Source organism: Aulonocara stuartgranti (genome assembly GCF_965226115.1).
Source record: "Aulonocara stuartgranti genome assembly, chromosome: 5".
NCBI lineage: Eukaryota > Metazoa > Chordata > Actinopteri > Cichliformes > Cichlidae > Aulonocara > Aulonocara stuartgranti.
Window position 1 is genome coordinate 33153264 of NC_138943.1, and position 27463 is coordinate 33180726.

General features: G+C 39.1%; 1 protein-coding gene and 1 long non-coding RNA gene across 4 annotated transcripts in view; one reads left to right on the forward strand and one right to left on the reverse strand.

Moving 5' to 3' along the window:
* Nucleotides 1-811: 811 nt before the first annotated feature.
* The window catches only part of cntn4 (contactin 4), a 204359-nt gene continuing 177707 nt past the window's right edge, over nucleotides 812-27463 (forward strand). For 2 of the 3 annotated variants that reach the window (XM_082532729.1, XM_082532731.1), the window contains exons 1-2: nucleotides 812-1780; nucleotides 19362-19498. In XM_082532729.1, coding sequence (XP_082388855.1) covers nucleotides 19444-19498 — 55 coding nt within the window. In that variant the 5' untranslated portion in view covers nucleotides 812-1780; nucleotides 19362-19443. Of the gene's footprint in view, nucleotides 1781-2251; nucleotides 2336-19361; nucleotides 19499-27463 lie in introns of those variants that run through there. The other variant, XM_082532730.1, reaches the window with a different exon arrangement.
* On the reverse strand, nucleotides 2195-10224 carry LOC309706324. Its single transcript, XR_014276724.1, has 3 exons — nucleotides 10042-10224; nucleotides 2376-3854; nucleotides 2195-2273 (listed from the first exon to the last, which is right to left on the reverse strand). It is a non-coding gene; the product is annotated as an uncharacterized lncRNA (long non-coding RNA).

A 27463-nucleotide genomic window follows, 5' to 3' on the forward strand; every position in this document is an offset into this window, starting at 1 on the left:
TGGCATCAGCACACTTTCACCCAGATAACTGCTGTTCACTGGATATTTTCTCCTTTTCAGAACAGTCTCTGCAAACCCCAGAGATGTTTGTGCAAGAAATTCCCAGTAGATAAGCAGTTTCTGAAATACTCAGAGTTTGAATTTCAGCAGGTTTTCTTGAACATGTATAAATACCTAAATCGTTGTCCGGCTGTGTTTCAACTAATGAACAGCAAGTGTTCCTAATAAAGTGAACATTTCACAAGAAATTGTCCTAAAACTCTTACTAGTGATAGATGCTGAAGATTTGTGTGTAAAAGATCATGACTATAGTTCAGATTAAAGTCCATAATAGAGCATGATAGTATAATACATAATAATAATAATATGCTACATGGGTTATGAAGTCTTGGCTTCATTTTTGTGATTGATAAGACAGAATCAGGAAGCAAATGAGGTGGAATATGTTATCATTTCTTTCGTCATCAAGTCTGTGTTTCTGCTCTTTCAGACTAAAACACCATCCCGGATAGAATCTAAGCAGGCTCAGTAGTCTGGCCTCCCATAAAAGCAGTCAAATGCACATGTTTCAAGACAAAATTGTTTTAGTGTTGATCAGTGTGTTAGTGTTAGTCTAGCCTGAGTGACTCTAGACTGTGGGAAGATGTAATAATATGTTCTGGGTTTTTATTTTAAATATATAATGCAAAAAGCAATAAATCTCCATTTTCAGGTGTATGTGGGAATGTATTTATTGAATTATTGTATTTATTGAATGTTGCAACATGGATGAGTAATGTCACTGCATGGTCATACACATGAACACTAATGTAACCTTTAACCTGAAAAAACGTCAATAAAGTCTGAAAAGATCACTTCTTTCACGCCATTACACCATTAGCTCTGTGCCATTGTTTTCCCTCAACCCTGCAGACTCAAATGACATCACTTGCAGCAAATGTAGGATTTAATGAGACCACCACACACGAACACACACCAAAAAATAACATTTATGAACATTTAGACAATACTTTAAAGAAAGTTACAAAAACTTCGTGGTTTACTGCTTCTAACAAATATTACACGGGCTGTTTGCCAGAGTATAACAAGCGATTAACAAACATCCCTTTTTGATGTATTTAGCCAGACTCCTTAGACATCCCAGCAGGAGGAAGAGAGCGGGAGAAGGTGAGGAAAAAAGTAGTAGTAGTAAGGGGAGGAGGAGGAAGAGGACGGTCGGTGTCTGTTCCACTTGAATGGCCGAAGCAGCGAGGAGGCTGGTCGGTAGGGGAGACAGACAAGACAGCGCTCTCTCTCTCCCTCTCGGTCTCTCTCTCTTTCCTCTTCCTTCTCTGGCTTTCCACTCCGCCGCGTGTGCGTGCGTCCCGCTCCGCTCCAGCACGGTTCGAGTACAGGCAGGGAGGGAGGGGAGACTTGACGCATCGGAGTGAGCGAGCAGCACACAGAGGCTTTCCACTTTCCAATATGCAACCCGCGAGACGCCACACCGTCAGCTACTCGTGCTACTGACACTCAGAGACACAGGGAGACAGAGAGAGAGGGGCAGGGAGGCAGGGATGGAGACACAGTAGTGCCGCACAGACGAGAAGAGCGCAGTGATAACACAAAAGAAGGGAGCAGCGTCTTTTGCGCACAACTCAGACGGGGAGGCTATCTATTTTTGGCCGGGAGCGTCGCCGAGACTTGACAGTGATGTGTGTACGCACAGTTTTGTTTAGTGACAAAATACGGATTAATCTGCGGCCGTGAATTATTGGAGATATCACTTCTGCGAGGAAAGGTAAGTGTGCGGTTAATAAGAGTGGGAGCAGTTGTAGTAGTAGTACAAGTAGTAGTGTGTTCTTTTTTACTTGGTTACTTCAGCATTTGTCAAGTTAAACCTCCAGCAGCCCAGCTGCTGAGCTCCCGAGCTGTGAGTGGGAGCTCAGAAACAAACAGATCCCGCTCCGCATCCCAACTTTTCCCAGATTACATTAAAGCCCTGACGCTGTGTTACGGGATGCGGCGGGGCGGGATTGCCTTCTCTGAATTTCACCCTCTGCTGATCTCATTTGCCTGTCTACTTTGTTGTGGGACTATCATGGTGGAAGTGAAAGTAATCTGCGCGCGTGTGTGTGTGAGCGTCTCTCTGATCGGTGCAGTTGTTTAGTAATCCTCCAGTGTTGACCCGCCCTTCAATAATCCCTGCGGATTTGGGGCTGATTACGCCGCCGCCTCCGTTGCCGTTGCTGCTGCTGACCACCTACGGAGGCCCCCAGGAATCCGTCTAAGTCCTGTACACAGCGAAATTAAGGAAAAGGAGACGTTTTCTTAGAATCACCTTTGAATACCACAGGTATTTTAGGGGGCGGGAACACCCACTTTAATTTACGCACCTTTTGAGGATTTCCACTGAAGTGACCAGGAACAAAGATGTTTTCATTCTAGTCCCTGTCATGTGGTCACTTTGTTGTCTCATCATGTAGTGAATCAGCCTTTATGTCACTGTATCTCTAATGGTTTCAATCAGTGCATCTGCCAGTCACTACATAAGCTGTATGTGGGCAGCCTGTGCAGGGCCTGGAGTCTACAATGGCCAGTAAATGCCATATAAACCCAGTTTAATATGTTTAATAGATGTGGACATCTGTGCGTTTTCAGCACATCTGACATGCCAAACCAAAACTGCTCTTCCAAATGATAACTGAACTGGATTCTGTTAGTTTTCCATCCTCAGAAAAAGAACCTGAAATTAATGCAGGCACCAGGAGGAGGAAATGTGTCAATATAATGTTAACACCAGGCAGGGCAAGACAATGTGCTGCACACGAGCATCAATCCGCTGGCGTGCCTACCTACATTGTTCATTCAGCATTAGGTTTTTATGTCTGACTGAGCAGCTCCAGTGACTCTCTGTGTGTAATCTGTTGCACAGGCTTGTCATCCACCTTGACAAGCGCTGAACTTATTCTAAAGGTCAGCAGCGAGAAAAAGGAGAAATACTTCTCTTTCAAAAGGGTTGAGGACTGGGGATTATTCCTCAGCTCAGTCTTATTTCTTGAACAGCATTGCACGGTATCGCCTCGGAACCTCAAAACGGAGAACAGAGACCCTCCTGAGAATCCAAGCATAAATATTTAAGAGTGTTAAAAAAGATTGTGCGTGTAATTTAACTACCAAATGGCCTAAAACTTTTCATACAAAGACGCATAATTATACAGAGGCAAACTGAAGCACAATTAGCAGCCCGTTGGCTTCAGCTCATGACACACAAACGTTAATGATAATTGCTGCGCTTGACTGATATTTCCCTGCCTGCCTGATGCGGCCAAGGCGGTCCAGATGCAGGCCCGCACTGAAAAAAGAAAAAACAGCACTTTAATGGTTGGCGGCGGCATGAAAACCAACAAGCCTGTCAGAACTGCCAAGGCGCAGAAGTGACATTAAAAATACCCCGGGATAGGTGCATTTAGAGGCCTGGCATAAAAATTTCATTGCATGGTTTCCTCGAGAAAGTATCGCAGAAATGTGTCATCAAGGTCATTTTTATTTCATGCCTCTTCGGGAAAGCTAGCCGAAGGAACGGAACCGAAGATAAAGAGAATGCGTGAGTCTGAATGTGTGCAGATATGTCACAGGACATCCTGAAAGTCCAAACATTACAGCTGTAGTCTCTGTGAGAGGCAGAAGCTGGGTGGGAGTTGGTGAGGCTGCGCATAATGAGACTTGTTGCTCGCTCCTACAGTTTGCTGTGTAATCTGCAGTGACGTATGGCTGTTAATGACCGTGAAGTTCTGCAGATGTATTTTCCAAGCCACTTCTTCTCCTGGCCACGGGATGCTTGCCTTCCTTTATGTTTCGAGGTGTTTGATGGGCTAAAACACAGAGAAGAGGGAGTTAGTTGTACTGTTATTATAGTTTTTTTAAGTTCTTCTTAGTTTTTGTTTCATTTTGAATTTTTGTTGTTAATTATTTGTCATTTCAGTTAATTTCCAGAGTTGGTTTGCTCGTTTCTGATTAGTTTTTATAGTTTTAGTTTAGTTTGTACAAGTTAAGTAAGTAAGTATTGATTATTATTACTTATTATTTAATTTATGGCAAATGTCAGAGGCAAAAGTTGGAAAATCAGTACAGATATTAAAACATTAACAGAACCTTTTTTAAGCAGTTGATTTACAAGTGCAATAAAAACATCCATCAAACCCTCATCAGGCAGTTTTTGATAACTAATTTAACTCAATTAACAAATACCAAGGCTTCAGATATTTTCTTTATTATTTTATTTTAGCCTGTTTTCCAAGTTAATTTTTTCTCCAAGGTCCAGTTTTTATTTTTTATTTTGGTTCACTAAAATAAATCTAGTTTTACTATTTAGTTTAGCTTTAACTATGACAACTAATGGTAATTATTACCATATATATGTAAAAATGCAGAAAATTCTCAGGTTTCCACGTCTCCAGTGTGGAGAGTATACACTTTCATTTATTGCAAAGTCAGTTTAATTTGTTTGTATGTTTTTGTTTGTATTGCAGGTGTTGAATCATTTTTTTTGAAGTAATATGAAAACAGACAAAAGGAAGGAAAAAAAACCGTCGCATTTTCAGGCTGAATCGGATATTTTTAGTTGTTTTGTTCTCCCAACAATCCAACGTGAAAATATAATCAATTTACTGAATATAAGAAAAGAAATCTAAGAAGTCAGAAATTCTGAATGATACAATTTTTTTTTGCAATGAGAAAAATTTGCTTCTGTTTCACTTCTTTCTTACATTTCATAGAGTAGATTTTAATATATTTCCTAATTGTCAGCTGAAGCTGTAAACCTTACGGGGTCCTGACGTTTCCATATTGAGAATCACGGCTGTTTAGTATCTGCCGTTTGATCTCTCTTGTCCCTTTTTATAAGCTTTCTAATACACGCTGTAATATTTGTCATAGCTATTTGCACCCACCCCGCTGATCACACGTATGCTCAGTAACAAACAGTAAATAAAAACACGCCTGGTGTCAGTTGTTTAGCATGGCTGCTTTTCAGCTTCACTCTGCTGGATTTTCAAAGCAAACAGCACCGTGAGATTTTTTTCCACAGCACCATAATGGATGAGGAAGCTGCAGGCCCCTGATACTACTTTACCAGAGTGTGGTGCGGTTTTATGTATGCCATGCATTACTTGTTTGGAATAATAGAGTTGTTTGACAAAGGTGCTGCGAGTGTTGGGGAAAAATAATAATAAAAAATCTCGCCTGCCAAGCAGCATCCTGGAAAATTACATGTTTATTCCTCAGCCAAACTCTTAAAAAGGTACGATAGTTGTGATTAGGCTGTATTCCAGGAATGTCAGCGCACCATCGGGCAGATACTGAAAAGATGAATTCTGTTTTCAGTGTATGAAAGTGAAAGCGCTTTATGGAGTCAGCACAGAATGAAAGGGAAAGCGATGCAAGGACCTCACAGTGAGGCTAGCATACAGTTTTGTGCATTTTGTTCTCGCTGTTTGGAACAGCTGCTGAAAAATACAATTACTGCCAAAACAAAAAGGCACCTCAAAAGCAGCGTCTCCAAATGAGTTGCCTTCAGTTTGATGTTTTCCTGCACACCACAAGCTGGTTTCATTGAAACAAATCTTTCATCTGCGTGGACTTACATATAAAATCATCCATCTGCTGCTGATAAAAAATTGTTGCATAATTTAGCCAAAGCAAGTTCATGAATAAGTCTGATTTACACAACAAAATACGTCCCCTTTGTACAACTGCGCGCACACTTCTGTGCATTGTCAGGACTAAGTACAATTGACTATATAGCAGAGCTCTTCATTAACGTTAGGCATCCCGTCTCTGTGTTCACTTTCATTTTACAAAATCTTGAAAGAAGGCTAAGTGACACAGCTTATGCTCCAGCTCTATTTATTCGGTCTCATTGGTTCTGTAAAATGCCCTATTTGTAATCCAATCATATTAGAATAATTTCCCTGGTTTGGCTATGCTTTATGATGATCTGTCACTTCAAGGCCTCCGGTTTCAAGGCACCGCACTCCTCTGGGGTGACTCTTCACAGACTGTCTGCGCCAGCAATGTTTCCTAGTTCAAACATTGTTGCGCACTGCCTCTCCTTGGGAATGGCTTTAATTGAGTGCTTAATAAGAGCAACGCCACACAGCAACCAACTTCGGTGGGGGGGTGGGGGAGATCTGAGCGCTGGGAATGTTGCATTATTAAACATACTTATATAAGGCCCGCAAACATTTCCTTTCCAAGTATTCTTGGGATGAGGCCAGATTTGCGATTCTTCTTGATGCTACACCCCGTTTGAACGTGCGTGTGCTTTTCAGTAAAGAGCCGCACAAGCACATTCTCAGAGGTAATATTGTGCTCCTCTGGGTGTGGCTGTTGTGTGAGAGACAGCGGTGCTCGCTGATTTAGTATAAGCGCTTGATAAGAACTGTGCTCCCCACGGGGTGTTGTTATTTTGTTTGAATCGACATTAAAGGATTGAATAGAGCGGCTGGTACGACTCAAAAGAATGCAACAAATATACCCGAAACAATGTGTCCCTTTTTATCGATCGATTGATTTTTTTTCACAGCTTTGTGGACAGAAACACACTGACAGAAAACAAGTGGCATATCTTAAACTGCAGGACTTACATGTAGCGTTTTTGTAAACATTCTCATATATTTTTTTAACATCCCTTTAAAATTTATGCAAGGAAACCTGGTCTCTTAGCTCAATCTCTCCCCTGTGAAAAAGTGCATTTTCATGTGTTATTATACCACGGTTTGAGTTACACAAGATCTTTCAAATAGCAGTTATACACAGTAACATAAATTCATATAATTTACATAAAATGCCATATAAGACAAATAAGCCATTAGAATTGTTTATAATCTCCATTATAAACCATCACACTCTGCAACATCTCAGCATCTCTTGATTAAATCAAAAGAATAACAGCTTTTTGAGATAAAAATGGGATAAAAGTTCTTAATGAGAGAAAAATATCAAGGCTCTGTTATTCACTGTGAGTAAGGTGTCTTAGCTTGGAACTTCTCATTTATTTAAAATGATCTTTTATTTATTTATTTCTTATTTAAAAAAAAAACAGTAGCACAGAACACAGTGAAATTCTGAAATCCACAGCTTGGTTTGGAAATTCTGGCATCAAACTTCGACATTTTCACTAAATAGGTAAACATCTGTTGTGTATATTCAAACAGTCTGAAGGTTTGAGATGAAGCGTACAAATCTGACACAAAGCTGACACAAAGCTGAGTTTTATTATTATGAGCCGTGCTGTTGTTGAGCACCGTTGCAGAATTTGGAGCTCTGGATTAACCTTGAATGGGTCTGAACTTGAGCTCAACACTTAAGATGGTTTAACAGACTCTATAACAAACTTTGGATGGAGTTTGATACCAGATGGAGATGGATACAGCTGGAGTTTATCAGAAAGTCCTTTGTGTGTTTGCTGCGTGTCCATTTTGGAGACTAAACATCAGTCTTATCATTTCTAGTCAGTTTTAACTATCATCTAACCTGCTACTGAATTTAAACTTCAGAAAGTGTAACAGGAAATTGCTTAAAGTATTTCATAATTTTGGTGGATTTTCACTCTTATTCTAGTTCAATGCTGGGAAACTAGTTTGAAACCAGGAGCAAAAGTGTGGAGGGTTATGTCCCCCCATTTGGACAATTCGAACTCACTGAGAATAAGAGAAGAAGTATAAATATATTTAAAATATATTAAGATATAGTGATAACATTGTTACGTTTGATTAAAACCTTCCAAGCACCAGACATCAATGGACACTGTTTTCTAGGCTAAATCTGTTCGGGCCTTTAAAAACACGTCCTGTTATGGCCAAAAAGTTAAAAGTGAAAAAGCTTCTTTTAAGGATGTAACAAAGGCTTGAATTCAGCCTTATTTCAACCATTTACTAATTTCTGTTAATCCATTGAGAAGTTTTCTTTTGATTAGAGCTCTAAAAGATGTCTAAATGATGCCCAACCATCAAGGCTAGAATATGTTTGAATGTGGTTCCAAAGTAAAGCCAAGCCTTTGTGTGACAGTTTTTGGTTATGAATGGTTACCAGACGGCTGAATACTTATGAGATGTTTGGGAAGAACTGTGTCTTTTCTCTTCTTAACCTTAAAATTAGACACAAAGGACGCTTTAGACATCTTCTCAAGCACTCAAGATGATGGCTTTTCACCTTCTACTTATTAACCAAATATCGATGCTGTTTATACGTCTGGTGAAGTCATCCTTTTTTCAATGTCTTTTCAATACCATGTTGCACAGTTGGAACAGCTTAATGATTCTCATACAGGTGCACTTATTAGTTGTGCCTTTCATATATTTCACATTGAGATTTTTTAGTGGTCACATACTGTATACATACTATAACACAGTGGTCCCCAACCCCCGGGCCACGGACCGGTACCGGTCCATGAGTCGTTTAGTACCAGGCCGCAAGAGTTGAGGCTCGGGTGTGAAATTTATGGTTTTCAGGGTTTTTATGGTTATTTTTTATTTTTTGCGTTTTTATCGTTAACTCGGTTTCCCCGGGTCTTTTCCCATGAATAAATCTTTTTTTTTTCTTTGCACCAGTACTGATTTTATTTTGTTGTATTTATCTGCGACACCTTAAAGGCCGGTCCGACATAAACTGGTCCGTGGTGCAAAAAAGGTTGGGGACCACTGCTATAACATACAATACTAACAGAAAATATAAATATGTATTGTGTGTCTGCTAGTAAGATAATACAACTTACTCCAAATACAAACCCAAGGACACCCTGCTTGTGTTATTCAGTTAAATGTTAATTATGTAGCGACAAATTACAACACAGTCATGTCAAGGCTCTTTGTATTGTAAGCTGAAGATCCTGGAAACATAATGGTGCCAAAAAGCTACTGAAGAATGCTTACAAAGAAAAACATTTTGGTGCCAGAATCCATTGTTTGTTTGGTTTGACATGAATATAAATGTTTCTGAATTAACCTAATCAGTCAGGGTTTCACAACAACACTCTTTCACCCGCACGCACAGAGAAGTATTTCAATTTCTTGCAACAAAACAGATACTGAACATAATGTTAATGTGCCAACTATTACATAGATATAAGTTGAAGTTGGTCAGTGGATGTTTTCCAATTGTTAAATAATGAAACTGTGACGTGTCATCTTAATTCATTATCATCACTTTCATTAATTTAAGTTTCTTAAGTAATTTTCCAAACTTGTAAGAGGAAACAGTGTCCTAATGAGCACTCGCACTTCTAAGAAAAACAAAATGTCATTTTCGTTTGGAGCAGCTAAATTTGGAGAGAACTGCAGATGCTGCAAAGTGCAGGTATTCAAAATCTCATCTACCTCTCAAATGAAATAATTAGGCATTCCAGAAAAGCACTGTTTGTTTATCAGACCAGATGTCTGTGATTCAGATAAATTAGATTATTTAGTCACTGTATCAAAGTGCTATCAGCTGCGTCATTTATATATACCAAGGACATTAAGGGGGAAGAAAGACAAAGAAAGAAAGTAAGTAAGAAAAAGAATATTTTGACGTATTCATATTCTCTCTAAATTCTTTGAGACATGATTTTAGATATATCTTTCGCCCTAACCAGTCACATTGTTTTTTAGCTTTTGCTGCACTGTACAGATTAGAGTTGGCACTATATTCAGTGCTACTTTTGATACCACAGGCAGCGTGAGGCTTTTTTGCGCTTTTTTTTACAGGTCTGTTCAAATGTATTCTCTATTTACTCTCCATGCTTCTCGAGGCTTGGCACCCTTTGTAGCTGCTGGCACTTTTTATGTCTAGTTTACTTTTTTAGAAACAAAAAATTATGTTATCCTGAAAAGATGAACACTGCCTATAAACATTACAGATGGGCAGGACTGGTTACCTTTGCTGCCTAGCTTCAGTAATGTTATTGTTTTATTGTTAGCCATAGCTGCTAGCTGCTACGTTTAAGGAGAACGGATGACTAATGAGGGTAAATACTAATAGTGTTTTATATTTTAATGTTATTGAAACAGAAGTGTTACTGACCTCTTAGAATTCTTCATGAAGACGGAGTGTGAGTCTTTAAAATGTTTCACCAAGTTTGTTCGGCTGCTAGTGAGGGGAGGGGCTGTGTGATGGCCTGTCTGCAGAGGTGCTGTGTGAGGATCTGTGTCAGCTGGAGGAGGTGGAGATCGTACTGTTGGTATCAGTACAGCTGCAAATCTAGTATTAATATATATTTTTAGCATCCATTAGTATATGAGTATTAATTCTTTTATAACCCTGCTTAATATCTTGTATGAAATACTATGAAAGCTATGATATATTAAAGCACAAATGTTACTAAGATCCATAATTTCCATGTTTTATTGGAGCTATACATTCAGTGAGATTGGATTTAGATCATATTAGAAAATGTGTTGTAGGCAACGTTGCTGTGTTTAGTAAGGAGTAACAGTGTGATTTTAATGTAAGTGGAAGGTTTTTATGTCGTTCTTTCAGAGAACCTTTCACATATTTTGATGAGGGTTTTTTAGGTTTTTTGTTTTTTCTAATGTTGATGATTTGTCCGATAATATGTCCAGAGGTTATCCTGAGTGATAATGAAAAAATAAAATAAAATAATAGTTTTAGACATTTTATATATTTTATTTCACACTTCTTAAAATAAATGTTTCGTTTTCTCCTAGATGATTTCTCAATAGCAAGCGAGTACTTGGTCAGTTCCAAACTGTCCGAATTTACCACCCACACCAGCAGTGATGTGAATACACAGCAGCGAGCTGCTTTGTAGCGCTGTCACGGTTTAGCTTCATCACCACCAGACCTGCACCCAGACTTCACAGAACCACATCAAGCAAGTACTCTGTAAAAATTAGGACTCATCAAGCCTGTGGCATATGTACATTATTTCCACAACAAAGTTGCTGGTGCCCATTTTATGATTACTCTACAAGAACCTCTATGACCTACTGTTAAGCCATGTCTGTGAGTTGTAAATGTTTTGTTTGTTTATTTATTTATTTTCATTTTTGCCAAAGTTCGTTTACAGGAAAAAAGAAACAGGGAATCACACAGAACTGTTCGTCCTGCTGACGTACAGTACGGTGATCTAACCGAGAGCGTCCTGCTGTGGTCTGTGTGCACAGCTGTTCACTTTATTAATTTACACTTTATATTATCCTGTCATACCATAACATTACCATAAAGACACTCAGACCCAATACTAAAACACTTTTCTTCAATTTTAACTCTACTTCAAATCATTCGAGCTGAGCAAATCTTTCAAAGCAATGACAAAAAACAGCCGGTGTAAAGAAATACCACATCCGATGGTTAAAAGCTCTAAAACAGAAATGAAAAGTAAATGACAATTATCAGCGTAAACCAGCATCCTCTGAGCAAGCACATTACTATTCCTGTTCACTCATATGGCCCTATTTTGGCACTCATTTGTCAAAAACACTCATGTGCCTTTAGTCCTCCTTTAATGAACTGCAAACCTTCTGCTTTTTGATTAAAACAATTTCAGTGAATGCGTCATACATCCTGACATTGTGGCGGCTTTACTCTTCTTCGTTCTTGCTCGTTTACTGGTTTTCATTCAAACACATCCTTGTATGTTTTCCTTCGTGTTTTGTGGCTGAGTGCAGGAAAGAATCTGGGCTGCAATAACTTAAAAATGTCTAAATAAATGTGTCTCCTTTGGTGGTCAAGCACTAATATAGGAAACTGCTTATTTTCAAGAAATATGAAAAACATATGTGAATATATTTTTAAAAAACTGATTTATTAATGTAAATAAATCTGACGTGCTGTCTGTTTTTGTCATTCTGCCTTTGGGCAACCACATTCTCTATGAAAGCTTCAACTCAATAAATTTCCCAGTCTGATATCATTAAGTAAAAATTGAAATATTAGCTGAAAGAGTCACAATGTTTAGTTATTTATTGTTTTCCTGTTAGGTGTTAATGGGTGCTTTAAGCTACCTCTGGTAAAATGCATAAAATGATAACATTTATATTAATATTGTACATGATCCCATTTTAAATAAAATCCATTTAAAATCTAAAATAAAACAAATGAATTGCAGTTGGTCTGTGCATTATTAAGTAAAATTTGGGTGATGCTTCAACTTAAATATTAAATAGCTTCATTAATTTTGTACTATTTTGTTGAATTAATTTGCATTTTAGATATATTGTAACTAAATAAGCTATTTAAGATCTTTAAAGCTACCTCTAAAGATATAAGTAAAATATTAGTCATCTCTAAGAGCTTTACACATTTATGGAATCAACAGCCTTCCTTTCATGATGCTGCACTGTAGTCGGTGACAGTACAGTCTGTGTTTTCAGAAGAGGTCAAAACTCTCAATGCTTTGTGCTATTTGCACAGCATGCAAGCATGAGAAGACTTTTCATAAAAGCTTGTGTATCCTGTTTGACTTCAAATAGCTTATATTTATGCTCTAGCTGTGTCGGGATTGTCACAAAAGCAGCATCCGCCTATTGCGTGCCACAACACATGAGCGCCTAATAAATGTAGCTGCCTTCTCGACTGGTGTTACAAACTGAGTTGTAGATAGACCTGTATTGGAGCAGAGCTGCTCCTTTGATCACCTCTGGTTCTGTTTGGCTCTCCGCCCTGATATCACTGGACGATGGATCTCCTGGGACCTGTGCAGTACATTAACCAAACATGTTATCTCCTCCCAAAGCTAATTTAATCCAAGGTAGGATTCTGCACTGCCTGCACAAAGACATCAGTTGCCTTTTGGAACAAGCATTTGCAGTAGACTGATTTTGGACTGCTCTCTACATCGCCAAACTTTGGAGTGGAAACCAGTGTGGTGAGGGGAAGAAGATTTAAAGATCTGTGCCCCTGCTGCACTCATACAGCCACAATAATAACTGAGTGGTACTCTGAGTGGACAGAGTCCAATCCAAAACAAATGTATCATTCATTTGCTTGCAGATTTCTAGCTGCAGGTTGCTAATGCTGTTTATAATTACTACTGTGTATTTGCGAAAAGGTGCTGGTGCAGGCTTACTATTATAAACAAACACCAGCGTGTCACGTTGTTACAAACACTTTGAATTTTAATACGCTGTTAACTCCATGAGGGGTGAAAATCTTTCAATTTTCTGGTCATTTGTTACTGACTGAATACATTGATTGTCTCCTCCTCTAATTCCCCAAAGCATCATCAGTCATTTCCCTTTATCAAAAGCAGCTGCAGTACATTACATCTATGAAATCTGATGCTTGAGTGGTTATAGAGCCCAACTGCAAATTATGGCAGGGAGTCAGGGAATATCAGCATTACCAAACGATTGATATATGCAAATTATAATTACTTTTTAATTCGTAGCACCCACAGTATTAGTAACAGGAGGAGTGGTAGCAGTAATGGTGACAGGAATCTTAGAGTAGATACTGGTAGCAGTCCTGTATTTGCTAATACAGTTGCCATTTTGGCTCAGGGAAGAAATGGATGGATTAAAAAAAACAATCTGTCAACCTTTTTCCATTTCCTTCCTCCATTATTGCTTTTGCTTGTTAGATGCTTTGAATTTAGAGCAAAAGACAGAGAGTCACATTTGTAATATGACAAGCACTGGTTAATCTCTGCAAGCCTAACCAGAGCCTTTGTTAATCACAGCTCAGTACGCTCTGTGTAGCCAGATCATTTATCAACTTCCTTTTCCTTGGTATCAAGAATAGATTACAGCAACAATAGGCAGGGGCAAGTTTGTGAAGCGCTCAGTAGTGTTATCTTTAGCTGCTGGGGTGCTTTATCAGGTCAAGCTGAAAAGAGTGGAGAGAGCCAAACCTGCATGCTGATACTGTAACAACAGCCTTTAATAAACTGGAGGAAAACTAAGTTACTGAGAGTAACGACAGCTCTGTGAGTACGAGTATGCTCTGTGAACTGCAACAGAACTTTTGAAGCACTCCACAAAGATGCACATCACGATAATCACTATCAAAAAGCAAACAAATTAAAAAAGACCTACAAATGAGTAAGGAGAAATACTCGAATTCCTTTCAAGCATACCGAAAGTGAGAAGTACAGGCTTGTGCAATAGGCTTGCTCCACCACTAACTTCTTTATATCTTGCTAGTAAAATGTGAAATAGGTGCATTCATTTATAGAAAAGTGCATTTATGGAAATACAGAATATAAGGGGGAAAAAAGTTTGTACAATTCTTACAATCTGGAAAGTTAACATTTGGTATGACAACATTTATCCTTCAACGCAGCCTCAACTCTTTCAGGCAAGCTTGTCATTTCTTTAGTTAGTCTTCAGGAATTGTTCATCAGGATTCATGAATGATATTACACAACTTTTTTTGTTTTGTTAATGTTGCGATCAGGCTTCAGAGAATTCCAGTCTGTAGCTCTATTTGTGTTTTTCAGTCAAAGCCTGACGGTACTTTTCTGTGTTTGTGACATGTTCGTCAATTTTGTCGAGATTCCCAGCACCACTGACCGAGTCCTTAACCATGGCTGAATCTCCACCATGTTTTGGTGTTGTTCCCAGATCATCATACTAAATGTTGTTCCAGGATCAACATTGCAAGTGACCAATCAGAACGTCATACTTTTGCAACTTCAGAAAAAACTGCGGTAAAACAAAAAACTGTACTTAAGCTGCGAGAAACCGCCTCTGTCCGCCGCTCAACGGACCCTGACCCTAACCCTAACTCTAACCCTTTAATAAACGGTAAGCAGAATTGATATTGTCCTTGCAACATTGGAATTTCATAAATGCACGAATGGCTTGGCAGCCAAAAGAATAACGTCACAACAATGTGATTGGCCACTTGCAATGTTGAAATGCTCACTGTTGTACCTCTCTCCTGATCCTTGCAAACATATTGATGAGAATTTGGTCCATAAAACCTGCTGTGTAATCTGGTGTACTTCAGCTTTTTTCTTCATGTTTCTCTTACTTAATGGCTTCTTGACAGCCACCCTTCCAATCAGGCTTTAGTGAATAGTAGATCAACTGAAGGACCATATATGTCATCATTATTTTATGTCTTCTACTGTAGATGATTTTTAGGGCAGCTACTTATCTAGTTTCCTCAAACTTTTAAAGGACACACTGGACAACATGCCGAGATATTACAAGGTTGTGGCTGGTAGCTCCTTGGAAATCACTTTGTTGCACAAAGTACTGTTTATACCTGTCAAACATAATGGTATGTGTTTTTGTGACAGGTTGATATTAAAATGCCTAAACATCCAATGTAAATGTTGCTTTTCTACTACATGGATGAAATACTGGTTTATCCATTGAGTTGCGGCCTTCTTTTTTTCTTTTAATCACTTGTGCATGTTTAAAAGACCTTCTGATTTCTACATTTAGAAATCTGACATGTTCATTCTGCCATTCAGTATGTACAGGATGCAGTGTGTGTCCTGGATTTGTCTTTTTCCGTATATTTTACATTCTTTGAGTCTCCTTTTGAGTGATTGGTCTGATATGTCTAAATTGTCGTTGTCTGCTGCCTAAGGCACAGTCTCAGACCAAACTACCAAGTATTAATGGGACAATGGAGGAAATATTGTATTAAATAAACCGGTAATACAGTTCCAAAGCCTTTATCTACTCAGCTAACTCCTAACACGTTATATAACACTGCTTGGTCATACCCCGAAAATGTGACTTGAGAGGGTCCAGGGCAGGTATCAGGTCATAACAAGTTGCAAGCAAAACTGGATTCTTACTGTGATGATAAACCTACAGGACACACTTCTACATCACTGTGTCTGGATTTAATCACACTGGAACACAACAACTGGTCCCATTTACCACTAGAAATAACAACAATGGCCTTTTTTCAGTTTTCATCCATCGTTCTGTAATTCATATCAGAACATTACCACGTGCCTGAATGCTTAACTGAAAAAAAAGAGACTGTGTGCCACAAACAACCACAGTTGTGCATTTAATGACCAACAAATTTTCAACAGAAAATATATTTTCACTGAAGCTATTTTTTTACCTTCACAATAAGCAAATGTTAGTAAATGTACTTTTTAGATCCAAACAATTTTTAGACTTGGGAAAAAACAACTGATCGTAACCAAAGGGCTTCTAATCCACAGAGATGACCCAGCATGTGACTCTTTTGCACAGCCCTACATTTGTACACTGTCTCTCCTGCAGCTGTGGTTCTTCATCCGTTATAGCTGTTTATGATGCAGGAACACAACGCTGCAGTTGTCTGTTGTTCTTTAAAGTGACCTTAACACACACCCTTTACTGTTTGGTTGATTGTTGTGGTGTTCCCACGGTGTTCACCAGTGAAAGCTGCTGTTTGTTTAGTTGTGTTGCTGAACTGCACTTTTATATGTCGTCATGCTAAATGTTTTGCGCTTGCAAATTAAGGCTGGTGTAAAACTTTTTGAGGAAAGCATCACCACAAATAAATGCATTGGCTTAATAGACACATGTCTTGGTGGTTTTATAAGAGAGCATATTAATATGCAAAAAAAAATTTCTCTAGGATGAGGCACAGCCTTATACCACTGATGTACCCAAGACACATCCTGACAACCCTCTATATGATGTATGGAGATAAAAGACCTCTTTTCTGTAGGTGGAGACAGGAGACAGAGCTGGAAGGTAGAAAATCTGAGATTAATGAGAGCGTGGCCTACTCAAACAGTTTCCTGTGCCTGTTTTGGTTTTTTTAGTGGTTTTGTCTCACTTTTTCTGACTATGTTTTAAAACTTTGTGCTGTCTATATTGAATCACAGCAGGGGTGGCAAAACAGAGTTCTTCTGTGCTCCTTTGTAATGGCAAAATTACACAAATAGTTGTAATTTTGGAGAGGTTTGTGCCAAACATGCCTCAGTTCTAAATATATTTTACCCAGGAGACAAAAGATTAATGCCTTTTTTTTTTCCTGGAGGAGCTCTGCAAAAGGTAGATTTCACTTCTTAACCGGCTGTGTTGCTTTAATTCTTACAAAAGTAGAGCTTTTCCACAGGCAGCCTCTGACATTTCTTGCAAAACTTATTCTGTATTCTTTCCTCGGAGTTGCAAGCAAACAGGATAAATCTGTCTCCCTTCGCTGTGCCCTATTTACATTGTGCTTTATTCAACAACCCCTTTAAACCAAATGCCTATCATTTTGGCTGCAAAGTTTAAAAAGCATTTTAATGCGCATCCCAGAAACAGAGAATTGTAGTTTGTAAAGCCGGTGGTCCTGAAAATCAGTGTTTTGAAGAACCTGTATTTTTTTAATTGAAAAAATAAAAACAGTAATACATTTGTGTTTCATGTTCACTAGTGCAACAAGATGTGTCTGCATGCTATGAGCACACAGGTGCAGGATAGACATTGCTTGCAGCTTCAAAGGGTGTTAATGCATATTGGCAGGTTGAGGGTGCAGAAGCCAGGAAATTAGTGTGAACAAAGACTAACAACAAATTCTCCAACACAATCAATATACATTGCTTTGGTGAACAGTACTGTTTCAAGCCACTTTACCTAATGAATCCTGTCCTTTTGGGGTTTTTTAAAATTATTAATTTCCTTTTGACGAGCCCAAATTCATACAGCATTTATTGACTTGGTCCCCACGGGAAGTTATATTGTTACTACCTTCATAACCAACATATTTAGATGAATTTTATTTTTTAAGTACAGATTTCACTGTGAATCACACCAATTACAATGTTTTTTAAGATCCTTAAACGTTACTGTAAGGATGAAGGATGGGCATCACAAAACCCAACGAGGCAATAATACAGAGTAAAATTTATTTTACCTCCGTTCCATGAAGTGAATTCATTTAAAATAAATCAAGTTATTTATTTTAACTTACATTTAAGTTCTTTTGGACCCTAATCAGAAGCAGCATCATAGAGATAGTAACTGGACCCCTTGGAGTCTGTCAGAGTAAGCAGATGGTTGATGGAGATCTTGGCTGAGACACCCTGGATTAGGTGGAGGAGAGGGGGGAGCATGACAGACAGCCTGGAAGCCAGAAAATTAACAGAAAAGAATGATTTTTTTAAAAAGCAGGTGCTACAATAGGTGCAGGTAAGAAGGTAACAGGAACTTTTGAGGCATGTAAATGTTACATGATGGGAAAACAAAGGTGATAAATAAAATTAAGCATTACAAATCACACAAAGATAAGTGGAGATGAGAAAGCAGATATAGCTTATTCCTTACTAAATATACAACTTCATGATGTAAGTAAATGTGACATCGCTTGTCATAGCCATAGTAATGAGCTTACATCAAGAAAAATACTCTTCAGGATTTTGAAAGGAACAGCCATCTATCCACGCAGACCTCCGCACTTTTCAGATTTGTTGCATTCCCCTTTGCTCCCTAATGGCACAGTAACAGAAAACAGTGTTAGTTTAAAAAAAATCTGCCTTTTGTAGTAATTGTACTAAGTGTTAGTGCCCATCAGTGTCTTTTATTATAAGTAACAATGATACGCATGTGTATGCATACAAATGTTTTCTGCACAATGAAACTCTTTGAATATAGAGGCTGTAAACAGCAATCTTTACAATACATTCACATGCTAGAAGATTTTTAGTGTATTCAGTGAGAGACAGCTGCACAGTTATCAAAACAGCTCAGAATAGTTTCAGATTGGGTGTAACTTAGAGAAACAAAGTGATTTGTGCAGCAAAAGTCTTTAGTGACTTAAGCCAGCATAAGTAGTGACAGTGTTTTCATTCATAAATCTCGACCACCACCACCACTCCTTCACCATCACCACCACCACTTTACTGTGGTTTGAATTGCCGAGTGCTGTCTTGCTGACACTCTCCAAACGGTCCAGTTTTAATTCTCACTCCGGAGAGATATTGTCTCTGTTGAGGAAAAAGCACATAACTGTGAAATTCTTCAGCGTTTTCCAGCATTTCAGCATTTTCTGTCTTTCGGCTCGGCACTGGGGTTTTTGAGCATGAAAGCTGTGCGGCTTCAAAGAAGAACAATACTATGAAAAGTTTTAGCGGTGGCTTTGCGTTTAAACTGTCTTGGAAGTAGATGTCACGCTGGAGATACGGAAATACATACACAAGCGCGCGCACACACACACTGAACTGAAAACTAGATGCTTTGTTTTTTTCTGCTGCTCAACTTCCATGAAATTTGAACCAGGAGTTTACTGTGAACTTTAAACACACAGTGAAAGATTTGGGTTTACTTGATAAACTATAACGTAGCTCATAATTAGTGTGTAATATGTTCTTTCAGTTGTACGTTCCTGCATGTAGTTCCAAAACTTGTGAAATGAGTATGCTGAGTGGGGAAAGGCTACTTGCTAACGAAAACTTTACTTTCAACTAATCTCACCTATGCCTTCTTCTACAGATTGGAAAACCAGAAAGGTGCAAATCGGATTCCATACATTTGTGATTGGATGTGAGACTACTTTGACCCTACAAAATTGAAGATGATGTTGCTATGGAAACTGCTGCTGCTGCAGTCACTTATGGGGTGCCTTGCAGGTAAAGTATCTTATTAAGAACTTTTGATGCATGCCAAAGCTGCCTTTGTGAAGTCTGAGTCTTATTCATATGTATTTGGGGCAAGCGCCAGTATGAAAGCTGTAGTTTAGAAAGGCATAGCTTCAAGTAGATTAGCCATAAGCAAACATAATTTCTCTCACAGATCTAAAATAATATCTCTGTAGAATCCATTCAACGAGGACATTATTTTCAAGGTAAGCCCTGGTCCGCTAAAGACCTCCAATCACTGGCAATATTGCGTTTCAGCCTTTTCTCAGTATTGTATCTGGCACTCACAAAAGGTTAGCAATATCACGCTGAATTTGAAAGAGTGGAGTGTACCGCATTAAAGTGGAAATGAAAATGTTCAGTTTAACTTGGCTTCACAGGTCACAAAGAAGGGTGAAATTATCAAAAGTGTAAAACTGCCACAAATCTAAAGTTTTGCTAAACCCCCACCTCGAAACAGCCAATATAAAAAACATGTCAAGGCAAACAAATAAAGAAGCCATGCAGTGAGGAATATGTGATGTCAGCATAAGGCTTTCTAAATCTGTTCGATTATATCAGACCTCAGAATTTAATTATTGAATATTGTCGCTAAATTGCATAATTAATATAACTATATGCAAAAAAAACAGACAGATAAACAAACATAAAGAACATTTAGCTGATAAATTCGAATTTTAAAAAAACTAACAAAGAGGTGGGGGAAACACCCTTCAACCGTGGTTGATGTTGCATAGTTTGTCCACCAGTTTGTCCACCAGTGGACAGAAACACCGATGGACAAACTGGTGTTTCTGTTTGGAACACTACAAACACACAATAACACAACAAGGTTTTGACCACTAGTTGTGGAGCATCTGTTCTATGATATCTGCTGTAGTAAAAGAAACATTTACTAACACATTTCTATTTTATTTCATTATGAAATGAGATGCGAGCAGGATATTGCTTTTCCCAAACGCATAATTGTTCGTTTTCCAGTAGTAAAAAATAAAAGTCAAGTGTGAGATCTGTTTCAGTTAGCTTCTTATGATCTAATTTGCTTTGTCAAGTATTACAGAGTTACCCGGATTAATCTGAGAGCATGAAATTGATCTAACATTTTACAGTAATTCAGCACTCAATCACGAATTCAGTGAACAAGTGAATTAATCACTCAACACATATATATATAAAAAAATCCTTGAAATGTTGTAGCACCAGTAATTATTTTGTAAAAGAAGTGCTGCGAAAGAATATTGAAATTAGGTTAATTTCTCATGTTGACATGTAAAAGAGGCTATGAGGAAATCCTTCCTCGGTACTCTCAGATGTCCATCACTCATTTAGAATGCACTAAAGTTGAGTTATAGCTTCATTACACCGTGGTGCCCATTTCACCCAGAGGCTCTCTGGCATTGATCACATTTTGATGGAGGACTTTAATTTGTCTCCTTTACAAATAGCAGGGGTCACCAGAGAGCACCAGAGGAATCACTCAGAGTGTTTAATCAACAGGTATTACAGGAATAAAGATGAAGAAAAGGCCCCAGTGATGAGGTCTGTGCTCTGTGAAACTCGCCTTCTCATTACTCAACACACATTAAGCCTGTTGTGAACTCCTTACCTTACACATGTGATTATGAACCTTGAGCTACATTGCATTTGCCCTTGCAGGGCTAACACGTGTCACTGCTCATCTTATTGTAGGTCTAACAACCCCGCATGATCTCGCTGCAGACAGCTGGTGATTACTGACAAGTGTGCAGCAGAATCCTCGTGGAGCTCATACCTCAAAGGCGCCCACATAACGTTATTTTGTTATGCACTTACAAGAATCAAATTTCCCCCATGAATCCCATCATAAAGTCCCACATGTGTTCCACAGGTCCTGTTAACCGTACTGTCCTAACAGTTATAGTCTCATATAGCATATAGCAGAAACATACCGGTAAGATAAGCTGTAGCTCTGTCTACCTATGGACAAAGATACTAGACTGACAGAATAACCTTGTGTTCGTTGACATAAGTACCAGCACATAGTCATACTAGACCAAATTCCACTCATCACTGCATCATTTTTCCTTTCTTTGTGTCAAAGCTAAAGTGTGTCACAAAAGTTAGCACGCCCCACAAAATGATATTCTGCTGCTAATCTATGAGCTACTAATGGACTAACCTTCCATATGAACAACTCTGCCATTGTCTTTTTTTCTATTTCTTTTTTTCACAATAATTTGTCTGCATCTGCAGACTTATAATTAGTGTCGCTAACTCAATGAAGCTAGTGGGACTTCACCTTCCATCACTGCAGTTGCACAATGATTAACTGAATTAGCTGATATTAAAGGCTTTCCCAGCATGTTCCAACAAGTTGACGCCACACAGCCGACCTATGAACTCAAGCCTGTTTTTAGCACATTAACTAATGCCAGTAGATGTGAAATTCAACTTACTTCACATCAAACAGGAGTTATTGATGTAAACTGTGTGTTATAGAGCTATTCAACATTTAAATGTATTTCTCTGAGACACTGAGCAGTAATTCTAGGTCTGCATGAAAACTGTAGGGGTGTTACAACAGCTCAATTTTCTAGCTTTTTGAAACAGAAAAAAAACAGTGCACTCTTCTACATCTGATTATTTGTCCTGTATTCAGATAATTTTGTTTGCATATTGTCTCAGTGGTTAGCACTGTTGCCTCGCAGCAGAACATGAGGCAGAACATGCAAACTCCACAGAGAAATGCCCCGGCAGGTAGTTTCAAACTCAAACACACACATTCATGTTAGGTTAACTGACGGCTCTAAATTGGCCATGAATGGGAGGTAAACTAAGTGCTTCAGGTGTAGAGAATAAAGTGTGCTAGGATCAGATGCAGCTTATAGCCTACAGTGCTTCAAGTGGTCAGTAGGACTACAAAAGTGCTATATAGCTACCAGTCCAATTGCATTCTGCAAGATCTCAGTTGAAGCTTTGCGCCATGGGAGAAGCAGTGTTAATGTGGTCCTAGCTTTAAAACTGTAGAGTGGGCTGTGGCGTGTAAGGACAAAACCCCCTCAGAGAATAACTGTGAAAGAAGCACCCGGTGACTAAAACTGGTTTATCTTCTTTCCAAAATTCTCAAAAACTGAGACATTTGCTTTAATCAATCTTTCAGGGATACGCCAAGGAAGACCCCTGAGCAGTTAATATGTTTCCAGCTCTGCTGAAAAGCCTCAGAAAGCATTTTTTTAGAAGCCAAAGCTTGGACACAGCAACTCTCCTGGTTATCATTTTGGAACAAAACTCATGGAGGACAAGAATGATGCACAATATGCCGACCTAAAGACGCTGGCTTTCATGTGCTGCAGAGTGGATTTGTGAATAGAGAGAACCTCGTGGAGACTTGAGGAAAGAAATTATAAAGATGTTTATTGCAGCTTTAGGTACACTCCTCAGCCCGGGGAGTTACAAGTAGATTTGCTTTTCATGCACAAATGGATAAAAAGCTTGATAATAAGACACGCTATGTGCCAGTCGAAACTAAAAATCCAATTACGTTTTAAAATTAGTCACCTGCCTTTACGATGCAGTAGCAGACAGCAGACTGGGTGTTGTTTTTATTCGTGCATAATGCTTCAGTGTTTTCTATCACATTTATCCCATTATCACCATTGGTCATTGTCGCATTTTGCTCTCCACTTCTGTTGTAGGTATTTAGGAAATGCAGCACAGCAGTGAGAAAAATGCAGATCAGGAAGGGTAAAGCAGACTTTCCTGAAATGTAATAACAAAAGAACACATTCCTGGTGAATGAGGCTGAACACATAACATGGACTGGAGAAGGTGTAGATTCACCACACTGGAGCAAATTCTTCTCCTAATAATATTTTCTATGACTGATAAAAATTCTCAGTGGACAGAAGGCATTATGCAAATCTGTTTTTGTGAGTTAGTAATGCCACCAAACACAGTCGTGCAGTAAAGTTATGTTACTGCAGGAGTTTGCGCTCAGCTGCTAATGCAGAAAATTTAGAAATATGCCTTAATGCGCAGTCCTCATTTTCTGCAAAGTCTTTCTCACAATGCTGGATTTTCAGATGGTCTCAGATGTTGAGCACACGTTAGACATTAGTATTGGATTTGTGTTTATTTATCAAAGAGAATATCAAGAGGATTCACTTCTCTTTGATTCTGCCATAAATCAAAGTGATTTAGTTATTTTTCACTTTGAAATTTCTGACTGTCGGTCCCGTCTTCTGCCTTAACTATGGGATGTACATACTCGCTGGACATTTTTTTAGGTATACATGTTCAGCTGCTCATTAAGGTAAATCTTGTCATCAATATTTTGTTGATATCAAAACTCACGGCAGCGTTATCGTCTGGGTGTGCGGCTGGAATTTCCCATCAGGCTCTTGAGTCTACCTGGTATCCGCCCCTGGGCAGGGCCTGCTTATCCTCCGCAGTTCCACATACCTGGAGCTGATTCCAGGCAATCAAGCCAGAGTGATTTAAGCCTCAGCCTTCAGCACCAGTTCATCATCAACTCACTTCCTGGACTCACCTTGACTTAAACCTCAAGCTTAAGCTTCTCTCTTGGACTCCGGATACCTTACCCCCATCTTGGAAATCACTCTGTGCCTCACCTGCCCCCGCACAACATCAGGAACTCAGCCAATCCACATTCAGCTCACTGCTGATTCACGTCAACCCTTCCACACTGCTTACTCTCTCCAGCTGCAAGTTAGAAAAGTTATACAGCATACTCAACATCTACAGAGTTCCTCTCCACTACCTCCCTAACTCAGTTGTCCTCTCTCCTCGGTGTGACTGCTTAACTGCCACAATCCATTCTGCATCACTGGCCCACTTCCCCCTCTCAATCAACATGCACCACATTAACTAGGCCTCACCACTTCACGTTCTATGATTTGTTGCCTTTGTCCTTATCACACTTTGAGTCCAGTGCTTGCACCGACCTTTCGGTCTTGTGACAGGCAGAATGGCTAGATTGTTTGAAGCTGATAGCAAGGCAACTACGCATTACAAAGGTATGCAGAAGAAGATCTGAACACAAAACACATTGAACCTTGAAGCAGATGTGCTACAGCAGTGACCACACTGTGTGCCCGTCCTGTCAGCTAAGAACTGGAAATTGAGGTTAAGTTTGCACAGGCTCATTTTCTTGAAACCTCAATTCCAACTGAGCATCGTTTAAACGCTGCAGCCTATCTGCATATTGTAGCTGACCATGGCTATGCCCTTTCTGACCAGTGCATCCATCTTCTAACGACTGATTTAAACAGGATGAAACCATGTCACAATATTTAAATAATCTTAGACTGGTTCCTTGAACAAGACGGTGACTTCACTGCACTCAAATGGCCTCCATCACCAGATCTCAGTCCAACAGATCTCAAACTGTTAGGGTTTGGTGGAGATTTGCATTCATGAAAGGGCAGCCAACAAATCTGCAGCACATGGTCAGATGTGGCCATCTCCCTGCTGCACTCATGGATCTTTGTTGTTTCATCCTGGATTGTAGTTCTGACACTCACTAGTCCTCAGCCTCTTTCCTTCCAATTAGCATACAGCATCAGGGTGCTGGACCTGGGACAAAGCCCTCGATGCATGGTAAAGAGCTTTGTCTTGAATAGGTGACTATTATTGGGCTTATCTTCAGACTCAAAAACAGAGGTTTATATTGTTAAACATCTTTGTTCCTGTTATTTTACTGAAACATGTTTATGTCCTGTCATGTAAGGCTGTATGAATAATCTAAACATAGTAGTGGTATTATTCTATTAGCAAGTCTGTGCTGCAAACGCCTGATACACTGCATCTTATTAACACACTGGTAAAGCAAACTGTTGCACTGGGTGGCTTTTCGTTTTTTTAAATTATAAACTTGGGCACTGTGTTTTTGTTTATTTATTCTGAGAAACATACAGTGTAGTAAATGTTCACCAGAGAGCCAACTGTGGCTAATCCGTGGATGAAAATAGTCCCCACTAAATGCACTGTTTATTCCTGTTTGATTAATGTTTGCTAAAAGCTGTCGTCCACAGTTGGTTGGGGAAATTTAATATTTGTGACCTAGCTGATTGTACAAATTTACAACTAATGGGACTGAAAAAGTGTGTGTGTGTGTGTATCTGATAGTGGGACTTATTATTCAGAAATTTGGTTAATATTAAAATGGCATGGCCTTTGCAAATAAAAGCATGAAATGGGGGATTTTAAATGTGATTGCAACGCTCTCTTTGTTTGCTTTAGAGTGATTGAAGAAGTGGGTTTGGCAAAGAACTGGATGTTATAAAACCTGAAGTATTTTATCTTTAAACTCCAAGAAGCCAATAACCAAATGCAGCTTTGCTTTTCTGTTGTTGGCCAACTTATTAAATCCACTGTGATAATGTGGAGTTTGTGTAAATGGAACAGGGATTGGGAGGGCTGTTACGATAGGAGGGTGTGTTTGGTGTATGTACACATTGTTGGCTGTTCAGCTTGTTTTTCTCTGTTCGTCCCTGTTAGCGTCTGATTTCTCCCCACCGTAGTCCTGCTGCGCCGTGCATCCAGAATCTTAATTCTCTACTCGTTGCCTGAGCTTATTCTACCATGATGATAGCAGCAAGCGCCCTTTACTTCTGCACATGCACTCTTGCACATTTTTCATCAAGCTGCTTTTTTTGTGCATGTGTGATTTTGGGGTCCTGTTTCAGAAACACTTGATTTCTTCACCCTGAGAGTCGCTGCAGAGCAGATTAAAGGCACTGTCTTTCCAAGCAGGCTCAGTATTTTACACAGAGCGACACACATACCAATACATGCACACCCTTACGCATTTTGGACACAAGCCTATTTTTGCTTTGTGAGTGAAAGAGGCTTGTTTCCAGATACCTTTCTTCTTCTTCTTTTTCTTTTTAAATGGGCACAATGTTGTAAAATGCAAATATGGGCCTAATGCATGAAAAGCAAGAAATGTTTTCCTACAACAAAAAAGTGAAAGCAAATTGACACAGAAATAGCACCAGGAAGCTCCGGCTGATGCTCCGGCGTACCAAACCATAACAAGACGTTTTCGACTTTGAGTACTCAAAGTTTCCGAGTTTCCATAACCTCATCTTAATAGAGCAGTTCAACAGTTTGGAAAATAAAGTAATGTGAAAAACAAAACATATCCTATTATAATTCTAATACACACAAGGTCTGCCAATGGAGACCTTGTGTGTATTTCTAACGTGGCAGCGACTTTGACAAACCAGCAGTATTTGACCTCACGAACTCACCTGTTTCCTAGCAGGTACTAAAATGTTTAAAATTCAGAATTCATAATGCCTTTGATGAACAACAAATGACACATTACACGGTGTCATTCATTTAACAGAAACTAAGCCAACTAATGCAATGCATGTACTCCATGGTTCAACAACTTTTTAAAACACCTGTAACTGTTTTCTGTGCGACTCCGTCTTGTGTGTTCTCACTGTAGTCTGATGGACTTGTTGCTTGGAAATGACCCCAAAACTCTCCCCAGACTAATAGGTAACAACAGAAACTTCTTTAAGATAATCGCTCATTGCCGAAACAGCATGATTGACCATCTTTTATAGAGGTGCTCACACTTGCTGATGATCAGTTAATCAAGTGTGTTTGATTAGCAGCACCAGGCTCCTCCTTGTACTCGTAATTCCAACGGAAGCAGCAACGGTGTGCTTGCTTTTTTACACGCTGCTTCTGCATTTTGTCTTTAGTGCTTCTTTAATAACTAATGATGCAGTGTCATATGTCCTGTATTACTGTTCATCTTAGCTTCCATTTACATTTTAAAACCTGGAAAGGAACAGATGACTTTTGTTATGGTTTTACATGTAAAACCTTAGAAATGTAAGGTGACTCTATGCTTATTAGCTTTGTCGCTGGAAGTCTCACTCAGATTGGGTTCAAATGTACGCTTTTATTTCCTGTTGTAAAAAGTTGTGAGACCCGTTT